We start from the raw sequence: 17,500 nt of genomic DNA, 5'->3' as shown, positions 1-17,500 counted from the left end.
ATATAAGGACACGTTTGCAGGAACAGTCAAAAAGAGTCTTTATTGCAACAATTGGAGCTGCAACACACAAAATAAAAAAAAACAGACTGAAATAAGAAAATTTTTTAAAAGGCAGGCTGGCGCCTCATGAAAACCCGCCAAAGCTAATATGCACGGGGTGTTAAGCGAGCAAAATATTTAGGAGTAAGCAACAGGAAGCATGGAGCAAACGTTGAGCGCAAATAATCCAGAGTATCAATGACAACGGGGTCCAGCAGGAAACACTTGCACAATCCAAGCATTAGCAAACACCAAAGTGGCGCAGGTTACCGTATTTTTCGGACTATAAGTCGCAGTTTTTTTCATAGTTTGGCGACTTACATATGTTTTTTTCCTTCTTTATTATGCATTTTCGGCAGGTGCGACTTATACTCCGGTGCGACTTATACTCCGAAAAATACGGTAATAGTGCAAAGCAAACCTGATGGCATTGCTCCAAAACAGGAAATGCAAAATACAGAATAAGAGTCTGACGGAAAATGAATGTAGTATGATTTTTCTGAATTCACATTTTCATTTCATTTGGAGTTGTTAAATAACATACAGTATGTTTAATATATGCACTTCTGTCATGTCATTTATGAAATATTTCAAACAAAGTTGCAAATAATGAGGATTCATTATTAATTTGACAGCCCTACTTCTAACATCACCTCACTTCTCTTCACTCTTTCGATAATACTTGTTCTATGCACTTTAAAACTTTAAATTGTGTGTGTGTGTTGGCAGGTTTATTAATCATCACCGGTTCAGAAGCTTACCTCGTGCTGGAAGAGAGGGCTCTGTACAATTTTGCTTGTCGTTATTGAACAAAATACAAAGCTCAGCAGGGTTTTAAACCTGAAAAAAACACATGGTCTAACATGTAATCCCCTCTAACCCCACCCAAACAAAGAAAAAATCACAAAGGTTATTTTTTTCTGGTTATAATTTAACTTCTCACTTTTTTTTTTTCATATCAGCTGTGGGAGGAGAAACAACTCACCGAGCGCCACGGGTGGAAGGGCGAGAAACTGGCTCTGATAGGCCAAATCAAAGAGGCGGAGGACAAAAGAAACCAGGAAATGAAGAAGTTTGTCGAGGACAGAGAGCGATACCTGGGCCAGCAGGTCCACTTGGTGAGCGGCTGATTGTCTTCATGACAATGAACGACGTGGCGAAGTTGGTAGAGTGGCCGTGTCAGCAATCGGAGGGTTGCTGGTTACTGGGGTTCAATCCCCACCTTCTACCATCCTAGTCACGTCCGTTGTGTCCTTGGGCAAGACACTTCACCCTTGCTCCTGATGGGTGCTGGTTAGCGCCTTGCATGGCAGCTCCCGCCATCAGTGTGTGAATGTGTGTGTGAATGTGGAAATACTGTCAAAGCGCTTTGAGTACCTTGATGGTAGAAAAGCTATACAAGTATAACCCATTTATTATCATTTATCATTTATGACTTGTCGTCATCATTTTACCCCTCCCCCTCTGCTTCAGGAGGCCCAGCTGGCTCACAAGGAGCAGACCATGGTCACCTGGAGGGAGGAGAGAGACGCCCTGGTTGCTGCTCTGGAGGTCCAGCTTCACAAGCTGCTGGCCAGCCAAGCCCAAAAAGACAAGCTGATCCAGCAGCTTCAGGAAAGCAGCACAGAGACGCCAGCAGAGGTGAGCATGACGTAGAGACGTCACCTTTGCGAAGGAGTGGAGTCTTTCAACAGCTCTTTTAAATCAACTTCAAGAAAGAAAGACATTTGTTGTTTTAATGTTCAAATCAGGTGAACAGCATTTGGGTGCAATGTTGTAGTACATTGTTCTGATGTCAAGCAGATGAACTCCTGTTTGTAAATAGTTCAGGTGCACACACACCAGGTAGGACATTCGTATTTGTAGTTTAGTTATTTACACTTCTTTTTTTATACATGTGTACATTCTTATTACCGGTACATGCTTCTATACCAGACCTGGGCAAATTAAGGCCCGAGGGCCACATGCGGCCCGTTAAGCTTTTCAATCTGGCCCGCCGGACATTCCCAAATAATTTTTTTCGATCTTTAAGATGGAAACTAGCTGCCATTATGATGTGCAGTGATGTTTTCTAATGACCGCACGTCTTGAACTATACAAAGTAGGTATTTCAATGGTTGGAATCTGCGCTTATGGATGGATGATATACCAGTTACTATAGTAATCTAATTAGTTACTATGATCATCTAATTAGTTACTATGGTCATCTAATTAGTTACTATGGTAATCTACGTCACAGCAGCTTAGATGAGGCACCAAGCAGTGTGGGCGGTAAGCGTTTCCACAGACCCGGAAGGAGATTTTCACAACAAAGTTCTAAAGCTTAGTGATGTATCAGCTATATCAGATTGTAGGTGGGTTTATTTTGTACCCTTCGCGTTCATATTTCACTGTTTGTTGCATTTTTGTTGCATGTCACTTGATTGTAAAATATGTCGATCTAAAGGGGGTGTGACCTTCATATTTTGTCAATATTCAGTGTTTTATCGTTCATAGAAAAATGTAAAATTCCATTACGTTTTTTAAGGCGGTCTGTCATAACGTTTTTAGCATTCAATCAGACATTATTGTGAGGTTTTGTATTAGTGTTCCTAAAAATAGATATACCCGGCCCCCAGACACATTTTTTTCTCTAAATATGGCCCCCGAGTCAAAATAATTGCCCAGGCCTGTTCTATACAGTGGTACCAATTCTATACAGTGGTACCTTTTAAAAGACTCCTATTGCAAAACAGCATCGCCCATTTAAATGAATTAAAATTAATTTGATCGGTGCTTGGCCTCCTAAAAACCGCGACATTTTAACATGTAACAAACTTTCATATACGGTAATAAATATTGTACATAAATAATGCAATATAATGTAGTACAAACAGCTACAGTAGTAATAATAATGTAACACATTTAGCTGCGTTGCAAGTATACTTCTACAGTATCTCCTTCCAGCTGTTTCTCCGTTAAGCAGCCTTTTTTTTTTTTTTTTTTTTTTTTTTGGTGTTGCAGCTTTTCAATATTTTCATGGATAAATGTTTGCCGCTTGAAGTAGGGACAGACCGATATGTTTTTTTCAGCGCTGATACCGATTATTTGTAGTCAAGAAGGGTCGATAAGCAATATTTGGAGCCTTTCCAGCTGCACCCGGGTGGAAGGCAGGGACACACCCTGGACATGTTGCCACCTCATAAACCGTCACCCAGAAAATACATTTGAAGCTAGAGAAGCTCAACATCAGTTTGTGAGGTATTTACATTATTAAAAGTTTAATTGTTGGTTAAGTTTTCTGAGAAACAGCATTTTTCTGAGCTTATATATATATATATATATATATATATATATATATATATATATATATATATATATATATATATATATATGTATATATGTATGTATGTGTGTGTGTGTATGTATATATATATATATATATATATATATATATATATATATATATATATATATATATATATAAATATGTGTTTGTTAAGGGTGTAACGGTACACAAAAATTTCGGTTCGGTACGTACCTCGGTTTAGAGGTCACGGTTCGGTTAATTTTTGGTACAGTAAGAAAACAACAAAATATACATTTTTTGGTTATTTTTATTTATTTACCAAATTTGTAAACAGTGGCTTTATCCTTTTAACATTGGGAACACTATAATAACTCTGCACAAAAATAGAAATAGCTCTGTGTGTGATGGATGTGAGTCACCACTTGACTGATCAGTGCAACAGCAGGCAGTCATGAATGCTAAGCATAACAATAACATACATATACACACAGAGTCCATTGCCAGGGTTCATGTGGTCAACATATATCAAATAAAAACTAAATAAGATAAGGCTCAGAATGGTTTCTTCACAAAACCTTTCTACATATAAAGTGCTTTTTTTGATTGATTGATTGAGACTTTTATTAGTAGATTGCACAGTACAGTACATATTCCGTACAATTGACCACTAAATGGTAACACCCCAATAAGTTTTTCAACTTGTTTAAGGCGGGGTCCACATTATTCAACATTAAACTGCCTCAAATTGTTGCGCAGATTAAATAAAATGACAAAATGTTTCTTCTACATATAAAAAGTGCAACATTAAACAGTTTCAAGTCAACTCAGCCTCAGATTAACTTTTCTTCCCCCCCCCAGCCTTTAACCCTGGTGACTTTCACTCAATTTTCATATTTTTGCCAGAAAAATCAGTTTATCCACATTGTCTACAGAAAGAAGACGTGGGTCAAAATCTAGTTTTTAATGCAATATGGTCTGAAATCTGCTGCTATAAAAACATTTGTTATTGTTTTAGCCCTGCCTGACTCGCTGAGGAGAGGCTGCTTGAATGCGGTATTCACACGATGCTCGTCTTTTTCTTCGTTGAAGTGATGTTCACTTGGGGGTGGTGACGCTTCAAATGAGTTAGCATGTTTGACGTGTTGCCAGAAGCATACCCTACCGCTGCTGAACAATGTCGGCAAACCACTTTCGCTTTGTTGTCGTAGCCCGGTCGCTGCTAGCATGCCGTGTGTTGCGCCTCGGTGTGCATTGTTTACACAACGTGTGGTATGCTACTTAATACTGTATGTCCGTGTGGAAACTCGTTGGGTCCACCTCCGAACCAAACCGAACCGAAACAGTTCAATACAAATACACGTACCGTTACACCCTTAGTGTGTGTGTGTGTGTGTGTGTGTGTGTGTATACTGTATATATTTCACTTCAAAATACATGTTTGTAGGACTAAATACTGTGAGGTTTTGATACCGTTACATTCCTAGTAAGAATGCCAGCATCTTTATTCAGCACAGACACGCCAGCAGAGGTCAGTGTGGCTCAAAGCTTTTGAGAGAGCCTCTCATCCAGCATCATTGCGCCACACGTTCATTGTCCTCACACTTCCTTCCACGGAGAACTCATGTCCCCGCTGCTGCCACTCAGAGAAGGCGTGTGTGGACATCATCTGGTTCTGCTGAGACACTTGAACATCTGGTCGGATTCTTGTGTGTGACAACCACCAGGCGCGATCTAGCATCCTCATGTGAGAGAACATCATTAGCATACATACATAGCAACTATTTCCGCCTCATTTTAGTCTTTGCAACATGTCGTGCCCCGCAGGAAGTGCAAGATCTCCCTCGCTCAGCCGAGTCCAACGTATCCTCCCTACACTTTGAATAAGTGTGGACTGTAATTCACTGTTCTAAATTAGCAACTTCCACTTCCTATCCGTGGTCTCTATGTGCTGCTCTCGACATGACCTCATGCTAATGCACTTAATTCTTCCAATTAAACGTCGTCTCTTAGGGTGGCGACAGCCTGGCGGCTCCTCTGGTGGAAAGTGAAGGTCGCAGCTCGCAAGATCTGCAGTCCAGCCCTCAGGTCAGCACTAATTTAGCACATTTTTGCGTGAAGCATTCACACATAAAAGATCAGCTATTTATTAAATAGAAATAAATAAAAAAATATCCCGGATTACCCAGAATTCCCATTTAAAATGAATGGGCCAATTTTCAAAGATGCACAACACCCACATTTCTCACCTGATTCGAACCGTTCCACCATCCTTAAAAGTTAAAGTGACAATGATTGTCACTCACACACTAGGTGTGGCGAAATTATTCTCTGCATTTGACCCATTACCCTTGATTACCCCCTGGGAGGAGAGCAGTGAGCAGCAGCGGTGGCCGTGCCCGGGAATCATTTTGGTGATTTAACCCCCAATTCCAACCCTTGATGCTGAGTGCCAAACAGGGAGGTAATGGGTCCCATTTTTATAGTCTTTGGTATGACTCGGCCGGGGTTTGAACTCCACACACTCCACTGACCCTGGACAATCAAATTACCATTTTACAAGTTAAAAAAAATTCCAGGAAGTCCCAGAATTCCCAGTGTTCCAAAGCCGTATTTTCACCTCTTCCCGGAAAGTTTTCACAGTCCACATTTTTTTAACCATTTTTGACTGTTCCACATTCAAAACATTCCTCTTAGTTTGGACAACAAATGCTCCTTTTTTTTCGTACCAATACCCGATATTCCTAACATTCCAGGAATTCCATAATACCCCTTCTCAATTCAAACTGTTACTATGCCAACATTTTTCAACCGATTCCAAAAATTCCAACACCAATCCATTCATATCATCCAGGACAATCGTGCTAGTATCAATACTTTCAACGATTCCTGGTTTTCCCTGTTTTCCAAAGCCCTATTTTCACCTCTTCCCGGAAAGTTTCCACAGTCCACATTTTTTAACCATTTTTGACCATCCCACCTTCAAAACATTCCTCTTAATTGGGAGAGCAAATGCTACAATTTTTTTTTCCGACCAATTCCCAGTTTCCCTGAAATCCCAGTAATTCCAAAATACCCCTTCTCAATTCAAATTGTTACTACGTCAACACTTTTCAACCGATTCCAAAAAATCCAACACCAACCCATTCGTATCATCCAGGACAATCGTGCGAGTATAAATATTTTCAACAATTTCTGGTTTTCCCGAAATTCCAAAATTTCCTGGAAATTCCCATTCAAATAAATGGACGTATTCATAGTTCTACAATGCCCTAAATTCTCAAAATTATGCACCATTTTAAACCCAATTCCAACCTTTCAACCATCGACACACACTATTCTGATAAATCAAATGCAAAACATGTCGTCCCTTTCCCAAAATTCACAGTTTTCCCAAAATTTTATCCCCAGTGACAATGAATGGGCATTTTACAATCTACTGCATATCCTACATTTCTCATCCAATTTGGACCATTCCACCATCCACACACTACCACTTTCCAAGTTAATAAAAAAATCCAGGAATTCCCTGTTTTCCAAAGCCTTATTTTCACCTCTTCTTGGAAAGTTTTCACAGTACACATTTTTTTTTAACCGTTTTTTTCCATCCCACCTTCAAAACATTCCTCTTAATTGGAACAACAAATGCTCCTATTTTTTTTGTACCAATTCCCGGTTTTCCTGAAATTCCATTCTCAATTCAAATTGTTACTACGTCAATATTTTTCAACCGATTCCAAAAATTCCAACACCAACCCATTCATATCATCTAGGACAATTGTGTTATTTATCAATATTTTCAAAAATTCCCAGTATTCCTGAAATTCCCATTCAAATGAATGGACGTATTCATAGTTCTACAATGCCCTAAATGTGTGCCAATTCCAACCTTTCAACCATCCACCCACACTGCATTCCAATATATCGAACGCAAAACATGGTGTCCCTTTCCCAAAATTCCCTGAATTTCCCTGAATTTTCTCCCCATTGACAATGAATAGGCATTATACAATCAACTGCATATCCCACTTTTTTTTTATCCGATTTGAACCGTTCGACCATCCACACACTCCACTCACCCCGGACATTTAAGCCAGCATGTTTCCCAATTCTGAAAATTCCCTGATTACCCAGAATTACCAGGAATTTCCTTTCATTTAAAATTAATGGGCAATATACAAACCTCTCCATATCCCACATTTCTCAAGCAATTCGAACCCTTTTCTCACCCTGGACATTCAAGCATTTCAGTTCTGGCGGTTCGACGTAATTTTTATCGGAATTGCAAATTCTAGTCTCTCACCTTGTATTTACCACAGTACTAAATTATGTACTTTTCACTTACCAGATAAATATCAACCTTTTTTATAATGCTGCCCTAAGTGCTTTAATTATTTTGCTTTGACTTGGAATAGTCTCTTCAAGAACGCAACACAAATACAACGTTTCTGTTGTGCTGAAAAGGTGACCGAATCTTGCATATGTCCTTCCACAGGCGACAGACGGTGAGAAAGCTCCTTGTGATGCAACCGTCAACAAGAAGTTGCCAGCGGCGAGCGAGTGCAGAGCGTCAGGCAGCAGTCAGGTGACTTTTGAACTGTCTTTGCGCATCAGATTGTTTTAGTTTTTAAAGCATGTTCTACAACATTTTTGCCCTAAATTAACATACCTGCCAACTACTCTGGTTTTCCCGTAATTAGTACGGTTCTCATCAACCTATTCCGGGTTACGGTTGCAGTGATAAAAAATACGGTTTTTCATTAATTAAAAAAAAAAATTTAAAAAAAAGTTTTATTCACGAAATCGCGTAACAACAATGACAATCGACACTGCTTCCCGTAACTTCCTATCGAGCCATTCCGAATGCCATGCGGGAGGCTATTTATAGCACCGCTGCCAAGCACGAGTTTCCAAACGAGCGAACGATCATGGAATCAGCCGGAGAAAAATCGCAAACGAGTCTTAAAAAAAATCGCAAACGAGTCTTAAACCGAATTATCCGTTCCAAAAAGGGTGAAAACTACGCGAATTGCACCTTGTGCAGACAAGATTTTTCGATCGGACACGGAGGAATTAGCGATGTAAAAGACCACGTTGGGACAAAAAAACACAAGTCTAATGCCGTTGCTAGCGATACAAGTGGAAAACTTTCAACGTTTTTCGTCGCCCAAACAGATTCTTTGGATGTGATAAATGCCGAATTTTTATTTACGGAGGCAATAATTGAGCATGGACTAGAATAAATTTGGATTTTAGCCACAAAAAGGTAATGACACCAATGTTATCTATTGGAATTGTTTAGTACTGTTATACTGTTAAAAGTGTTTATACTATTTATGCTTTCAAGTCCAAGTTGAAGAAATCTTGTTAAATGTTGACAGTATAACTACCAAAATACAGAAGTATGTCCTTAATATTTTTGCAGTGCTATTTCTGTTGAAAAGTTAAAATGATTACATTAGAGATGTGATGTGCCACTTTTCAAGTGTCTGATGGCTTAAATTAATTTTCATTAATTTTTCATATTTTGAATTCTTTTGAAAGGCTTACAAAAAAACTACATTTGAATTGTAATTCCATGCTATTGACAGGACTATTAATTTTAATGAAGTTAGCTTACCATGTTTACAGTATGATAATTGTGATAGAAATGTGAATTTTAGGCACAGAATATTTTTTACAATTGAACAAGGCAGTAGATTATACAAGCTTGGACAGAAAGTTAATAATGACACCATTTTTTTTTAAATGGAATTGTTTAGTACTGTTTTACCATTTGTTTACTGTAAAAAGTGTTTATACTGTTTATACTTTCAATTAACAAATTGAAGTCTTGTGAAAGGTTGACAGGATAACTGGCATTAACTGTCAAAATAATTTCAAGCTATTGAAGTTAGCTTACAGAATAAACATGTCAATCAACCCATATGATTTTTGCTGTAATATTTTTGTTTTGAAAAGTCACTGTGACTGATAGAAAAGTGATGGTTTTAGCAACATTTTAACCTGTCTGAATGCTAATAATCATTTTGCGTCGGGGGGCGAACCTGAACCCCCCACCAGGACTTTGTCCTGGACCTACCGGGGCCTGCGGCCCCTGGACCCTGGCTACTAGGTTTTTCTGATTTCAAAAGTTGGCAGGTATGAATTAAATACATTTTCAAGCATGAAAATTGCTAAATGAAGAAAAAATATCAATACTAGCTACTAAGAGTGTCAGAAAATATCGATTTTCAAATTAATCGCAATTTTTATTTGTAACGATTCTTAAAAGATTTTAAATAGTCAAAAATCTACTTTTTTATAAAAAAAATTAATTTTAAATCTGTCCTGTCCAGCCAATCAGACAAATCATATTGTTGATGTAAATGATCACATCTGCTGTATATATTTGATTTAGAAAAGAGAAGTGCTGTGTATTTCTCTTGTTGCCTTATTTGTATTTGACTTTATTAAATGTTTGGGTAGAATTATTATTTTTTTTTTTTAGTTTTCTTTTAGGCATAATAAAAATATATCAGCTGTTTAAATTTTTATGGAAGAATGTAGTTAATCATAGAACTGGCACCAATTGTTATTAAAAAAGGAATGATTTTGGATCGATAATCGGTTCTGAATCAAATCTTTACCCCCAAGAATCGAATCGGAATCGTGAAGTGCCCAAAGATTCACAGCCCTACCATCTACGGTAGTATTGGTCACTCGGTGAGACCAAAACAATCAGTGTTGTTCAGTATCGTGGTCACTGATTGGCTCAGCCTTAGACAGTATTACCATATTGGATCAAATGAGTGTAAAGGTGACTAAAAAGTGTTATTTCATGTCTAGAGAACTCTAATAATGTTGAGGAATGTATTTAGAAAGTAGTTAACAGGTTTTGTATACTCTATCGATGAAAATATTCAATTTATAATGAATGATTCCTAGTAAATTTACCACAGTCATGTCCGTAACCAAGTAACAGCGATAAAAAAGGGATTACTGTAGATGGGACTGCGATATATGGTAGACAAGATTATTGTAATTGTATTGTTTCCTGACTGTTTAAAGACACCAATAACTACAAATGACGTTTTTCTTTTATCTAAGCAATGCTTCCCTTAGAACAGCAATCAACTTGTGGCGCCGTGGGTGGGAGAGTGTTCGGGGCGATATCATGACGTGTGAAATAATTTCATCATATATTTGCACAATTGGCTGTAGCTTTTTTTTTTTAAATGCTAAAAATGTTATACATATTTAAAGACAAATCACATTATATAGTGATGCTGTATTTTTACATTGTTGCTGCTTATTTTATTACGACAATGTAATACCATCTGTACACCCCTATTTTATGAACATACTGTATATTATTCTGCCCTCCTTGAATGTTGGAATTTAGTTTGGCAGAGAAGTAAACAGTCCTTTAAAATAGAGATGAAAACACTTCCAACATGAGGTTGTTTAGTGATAGTTTCCACAATGAAGTTAGTGTAAACCTGAGCACATTAATCTACCGTATTTTCCGCACCATAAGGCGCCCTGGGTTAAAAGCCGCGCCTTCAATGAACGGCATATTTCAAAACTTTGTCCACCTATAAGCCACCCGGTGTTGTAAGCCGCATCTAACTGCGCTAAAGGAATGTCAAAAAAACAGTCAGATAGGTCAGTCAAACTTTAATAATATATTAAAAACCAGCGTTCTAACAACGGTACACATGGAGTGCACGTATGTGTAGCAATCACGTTAAATTAACAATATGTGTGAATTATATTTATATAGCGCTTTTCTCTAGTGACTTAAAGCGCTTTTACATAGTTAAACCCAATATCTAAATTACATTTATACCAGTGTGGGTGGCACTGGGAGCAGGTGGGTAAAGTGTCTTGCCCAAGGACACAACGGCAGTAACGAGGATGGCGGTAGCGGGGATCGAACCTGGAACCCACAAGTTGCTGGCACGGCCGCTCTACCAACCGAGCTATACCGCCCCAATACAGTTTGATACAATGTATGCTGCTAGGTAGAACAAGTTGGGTCTATATTGAAACTATTATCATATTATGAATAAATAGATATGATCAAAATAGTATCAATCTCATGGAGATTACCAAGCCATTTTGAGAGATAACAAGGAAGCCAGTCACATGATTGCGTGATGTAGAGGAGGAACCACAGATCCCTTCCCCATCAACAACAATTTTAATCAAGCAGACTTTGTGAGAGCCAACAACGATTACTTTGGAAAAAATTATGATCCTGGACCTTATATTTTTGAGCCTGAATACAAAGAGGATGAGCATTAAGTTTAAGAAGCCGACTGCTAGATGGATGCAGATTTATTGTGACACTATAGCATTAGCAGTGGCCTCGTGGTTAGAGTGTGCGCCCTGAGATTGGTAGGTCGTGAATTCAGACCCCGGCCGAGTCATACCAAAGACTATAAAATTGGGACCCATTACCTCCCTGCTTGGCACTCAGCATCAAAAGTAGGAATTGGGGGTTAAATCACCAAAAATGATTCCCGGGCGTGGCCACCGCTGCTGCTCACTGCTCCCCTCACCTCCCAGGGGGTGATCAAGGGTGATGGGTCAAATGCAGAGAATAATTTCGCCACACCTAACGTGTGTGTGACAATCATGGGTACTTTAACTTGAACTTAATTGCTAGGTGCTAAACATACAAACTAACCATAATAAAAGAAACACATATTGTAATATTTCCGGTCTCGCTGGGATGCCAGTCGACAGGACGCTCTAGTACATGAATTATAATCTAGAATTTACTTTTAGCAAGTTTAGGACCAAGTAGAAGCAGCCTCAGGTTGACAGTGTGACAACAATTGCAGCGTAAACTAGGATTAGCTCACTGCTATCAATGCGCCATTAAAATAGTCCGTCTGCGTTGGCGCTTATAATAACAATAGCACTCATATTTGGTTACTTTTCAGGTCTCGACGTGTAAATGGAGTATTGTTGGCGCTTTCTGGATGTTTTTAGAGTATAATGACCGCAATAGAAGACCCTCCATCTGTTGACTCAATTGGTAGCTATTTATTTACCATTTCAAATGCATAAAAAAGCCAAGAATATGTGTTATTGTCTTACATAAGGATTGTGAATGATAAACAGCACATCTCTTTCCAATTTTTTCGTATTTCCAGTATGACTGATGTAAAAATATGCTGCAGAAGTGTTATTCCAGTGATGTCACTCTCCGAAAATAGCCGAAGGTATTCGGAGCGTAATATTCAAAATGGCTAACTGAATTTGTGGAATTTCGTGATGTTTAAACTGTGTTTTCACATACTTTGCCGATTGTAAATCAAATCGGATATGGTTTAATGGATACAATAAAACACAATAAAGCATATCAAGTCAACTTGTTTTGACACTCTACTGCGACTTTAATGCTAACAATTGACAGGCTAACAAAGATGAGCATTGCATCGTTTTAAACTTGTATAAGCATTTAATAAAACAAAAGTGACATAAAACAGCAAATTTATTTATATATTCACCAAACTGCAGAAATGACTATTGATGCTAACTTTGTACTCCGAGGCCAGTCTGCTGCTTAAAATTCCAAACGTTTACATCCACATTTGTATTGAAAGCTACAAAAAACGTGAATCTGTCAACAAAATGGATGCATTGCTCAGGCCTTCATGCAGGTAAATTACCTTTCACCTCACAGGCCTCCTCCAGCAACCCCTCCGTGCTAGACTCCTCCCAGATTTCCACGGAGAACGGCAAGGCCAGCCGCTTCCCGCAGCCCGAGCTGGAGATCTCCTTCAGCCCTCTGCAGCCTAATCGCATGGCACTGCGGCGCCAAGGTCACAACGACACCGTCACCGTCAAAATCACACGCTCGGCCCGCAAGAGGAAGAGCAGCGAGATGGAGAAGGTAGTAAGCGATTCTTGCTGACACGGCGTCCTTGTTGCGATGTTGAATCTTGAATGCGCGACAAGTCAAATCGACAACGACTTCTATGTCAGCGCAAAGAAGAGTGAGGGGACTGACTGGTGTGCTCACCTTTAAGAAACAGTAACGCAGTGTCAGTGAAGTGTCAATACAGCCAGTGAGTGTGCCACACACTCACTGAGGCCTGATTTACCCATGACTAGTAGCAAGCATACAATTGTGTAAATGTTAGAGGTGCAACAGTCCAGGTACCCCACCCACTCTGTGCATCGATCTCAGCACCTGAGCGCTTTTATTTAACAGTAGATGTAACTGAACGCAGTGAGCCCTCTTTCACTGATCCGCAATAGAATAGAATCTTCGTCCACCGAGGTGGGAAACTGTCTTTGGCTCACCAACACAGGTGACAGACAGCACTAAAATACAAAAATAAATAAAAACACATCACAGACACAAAGGGAACAGAGGTTAGGTAAAAACAGGAATGAAAGTAAAGATACGTTAGGATCTAAAAGAGTGTCAATCAACTATTGTCACGATGGGTGGAGACTGAGAGCGAGACCCCCAGCTTTACATGCACGGGAAGCACGGACAGAGAGCCTCACTCCTCGCTAGTAAGAAGTTCCGCAAAGTAGCAAAATCTAAAGAGGAAAAAATATGATTACAAAGCCAAATGTCCCGTTGTGGTAATTGTCAGGTTCAAACACTGATTACATCTATTAAACAAGACAAGAAGCAAAGAATTAAACAGAGACAGAATTAAATTTGGCTCAATTTGAGGAGAGATGCATGGACACTGTACCCTTCGACAGTGTCTCAGCACGCTCTGGCGAAAGATTGTACGCCTTCTCCTTTATTTGGACTTTCCCTGACCACATGGCAACAGCTGCTTCCAAAGGGATGTGAGTCGTAAACAGCGTTGCCTTTCGTTACAGAACAGTTCAAAAGAAAAGGTTGTAAACACTTCACAGAAAAGGTAGTAAAACAGTTCAAAGAAAGGTTCGTAAAAGAGTTCAAAAAAGCGGTGTCTGGAACTTGGGCAGATCCTGCCTTCTCTCCGCTTTGTAGTCCTTGGGTTAAAACAATATCTTTCTGTTGATTACAATACATGAAAGAAAACAGAACACCTTCATGTTGCTTCCCCCCTAAACTGGAGTTTTACAAGCCTTCTTCTTGGTAGGTTCAAAGACATGTTTTTGCTTCTCGCTGGGAACTCATTGAAACACAAAGTTTTTGTGATAACTTATATAAAATTATTCTAACAGTAATATTTTGGCTTCAAATCGTATGGGCAATATGAGCCCATCAACACTGACGACCCGACCTAGTTTTTCCAACTGGGATAAAAGAGAACTTTAAGATGTTCAATATTGCGTTCAGAAATGAGTCCCTTTTTATATTTTTTCGGTTTGTTTATTCACGATAACAATGTTATTTACCTTCCTATAGGTTGTATTCACTTGATGTCTCATCATATTTAATGATGGTTCATTAAATATGCGAGACTCAAAGTGGTGGGCCAGCGAGCACCTGTTGTCAAAGCGTTCTGGGCGGCATTTAGCCTTCCTCGAAGAAAACATGCCCTTTGTTTGCGTTCTTTTAGGCTGTTGGAACCGTTCAAATCACGAAAAGGATAATAATTTCTTCAGAGTTCATCGAGAGGTATTCAAGAAGGGCAAAAGAGTGCAATATTTTTATGAAAAAACAAGAAAAGTGGCACGTACTTCAGTCCAAGGGAGCAGAGTCGAGGAGTGCACAAGTTTTCAGTTATAACTTAGTTAAAAGTTTGTTTGATATACTTTATTGCCCATTTAAGTATTATCTTGATATTATTTGTATTCCTCAAACACGTTTGCTACGAGTGTTTTGAAAAGCACCAATGCGTGAAATAAAAGAAATCAAATGTCAACAAAATCTAAAAGAGTTACGGTAAGTTTTTACCAAAGACAACAATCTTTCAGCACGTACACAATGTTGACATCTATAGTTATATTTTGATGAACAATAAGGAATTCATCTTTCAGCACATGCACAATGTTGACATCTATAGTTATATTTTGATAAACAATCATAAATAAATCTTTCAGCACATACACAATGTTGACATCGAGAGTCATATTTTGATAAACAATCAACTTAATATTTCAGCATGTACATAATGTTGACATCTATAGTTATATTTTGATTAACAATAATAAATAAATATTTCAGCACCTACACAATGTTGACATCTATAGTTATATTTTGATTAACAATCATAAATTAATATTTCAGCACATACACAATGTTGACATCTATAGTCGTATTTTGATAAACAATCAACTTAATATTTCAGCACGTACATAATGTTGACATCTATAGTTATATTTTGATTAACAATCATAAATAAATATTTCAGCACCTACACAATGTTGACATCTATAGTTATATTTTGATAAAGACGGGGAAAACACGCTACTCCTAAACAGCGCGTGCAATAACAACAACAAACGTGGCAGTAGACACAAAGTTAAATCATGAAATGCAACCTTACCCGAGCAAAAACAATGCATACTTATCCTGGAGAGTCTTGATACCAATGTCCTTGACCCAGCCACACTCAAATAAGTTGTAGACCTCCATGCTTTTCCAAGTTTCCGTCTGTTTTGTCGTGTAGAATGATGAGCACAATAGTTCCGTATGTCTGGGAACGCGACCGATGTAAGATCTAGGCCCCTTGCGTACTGCGGTAGTTCGCACTCTGTTTGCTGCACAGTAGCCATCTTGGTTTGGTGGCCCACCACTTCGCTATCGGCTAAATGATGGAACGGATTAAGCAAAGGAATCAATGTACTAAAATGATCCGCTCTAAGAAAGTGTTCAAACTCAAAGTGTTTACAAAGAATCCTGATAAACATCTTGAACCTTATTTAAAGGAAACAATTTTATTTATCTCATAAAGGATGAATAAAGACATCAATGACTATTTTGTTTTGTTTGATCTGCCGTTGTACTGCCTTGTTACAGACATTGTTTGGAAAACCATTAAGCTAAGTACATTAAATATTACCAAACCTTTCTATGTAAATATCATATATCTGCGGCTTATGGTCCGGTGCGGCTAAAATATGAAAAAACAATAAGTTTTCTTCTAAAATGTTGTGGGTGCGACTTATAGTATGGAAAATACGGTGTATTATTTTACTTTTCTTCTCAATGTTTTCGTTTTTTACCAAGTAAAGGAATAATGCAAGAGAAACTTGTCTCACACTGGTATGCGTCAGAATCCATTTACCGTATTTTTCGGACTATAAGTCGCAGTTTTTTTCATAGTTTGGCCGGGGGTGCCACTTATACTCAGGAGCGACTTATGTGTGAAATGATTAACACATTACCGTAGAATATCAAATAATATTATTTAGCTCATTCACGTAAGAGACTAGACGTATAAGATTTCATGGGATTTAGCGATTAGGAGTGACAGATTGTTTGGTAAACGTATAGCATGTTCTATATGTTATAGTTATTTGAATGACTCTTACCATAATATGTTACGTTAACATACCAGGCACGTTCTCAGTTGGTTATTTATGCCTCATTTAACGTACACTTATTCAGCCTGATGTTCACTATTCTTTATTTATTTTACATTTCCTTTCAAATGTCTATTCTTGGTGTTGGCTTTTATCAAATACATTTCTCCAAAAAATGCTACTTATACTCCAGTGCGACTTATATATGTTTTTTTCCTTCTTTATTATGCATTTTCGGCTGGTGCGATTTATACTCCGGAGCGAATTATAGTCCGAAAAATACGGTAGTGCTACACAGTACTCTAATATTTCAAAGGGTAGACTAAGGGCCGTTTTACTAAAGATTCTTAGTTCAAAGAGTTGCTCCTAGTGGCCAAATTCTAAGAACATTCTTAGAATCATGTTTTCTTTGAATTTCCCCTAAAAGTGAAGAATAGACACTAGTAAAAATAGAAAGCCATTCTTAAAGAATCCTAGCTCTTTAAAGAGCTCCTAAGGTGAGATCTCTTAAGAGCAGGGAAGAGGACTTTTAAGCACCTAAGAAGTTCCCTAAGCAGAGGACAGAATGGCGGACGAAAGCGGCAGGGGAGATATTGTCCAAACACTGGACGAATTATAGGCTCCATATTAGAAATCTATGCAATACCAGCCTAAGTGAAAATCAAGCAACACTTCTTCTGATAAGCCGCTCAGCAATCACAGACATTGAGGAAAGCTGAGCCATTTTACCCTCGAAATTACTAAATTGAGTTGAAA

General features: G+C 38.4%; 2 protein-coding genes across 2 annotated transcripts in view; one reads left to right on the top strand and one right to left on the bottom strand.

The window, feature by feature from the left end:
• LOC133610860 (high-affinity choline transporter 1-like) overlaps nt 1–919 on the bottom strand; it is a 35,146-nt gene extending 34,227 nt beyond the window's left edge. Inside the window, exon 1 of the mRNA XM_061967564.1 lies at nt 801–919. The gene's annotated coding sequence lies outside the window, so the exon portion shown is untranslated. The remainder of the gene's footprint in view (nt 1–800) is intronic.
• Nucleotides 1–17,500, top strand: part of LOC133610855 (kinesin-like protein KIF20B) — a 55,879-nt gene that overhangs the window by 21,236 nt on the left and 17,143 nt on the right. Inside the window, exons 24-28 of the mRNA XM_061967552.1 lie at nt 1,002–1,157; nt 1,513–1,680; nt 5,339–5,413; nt 7,821–7,910; nt 13,005–13,214. Of these exons, the coding sequence (XP_061823536.1) occupies nt 1,002–1,157; nt 1,513–1,680; nt 5,339–5,413; nt 7,821–7,910; nt 13,005–13,214 (699 nt within the window). The remainder of the gene's footprint in view (nt 1–1,001; nt 1,158–1,512; nt 1,681–5,338; nt 5,414–7,820; nt 7,911–13,004; nt 13,215–17,500) is intronic.

Source organism: Nerophis lumbriciformis, linkage group LG02 (genome assembly GCF_033978685.3).
Source record: "Nerophis lumbriciformis linkage group LG02, RoL_Nlum_v2.1, whole genome shotgun sequence".
NCBI classification, from domain to species: Eukaryota; Metazoa; Chordata; class Actinopteri; order Syngnathiformes; family Syngnathidae; genus Nerophis; species Nerophis lumbriciformis.
Note: the sequence above shows the minus strand (reverse complement) of the source record. Positions and strands in the feature narration are given on the sequence as shown.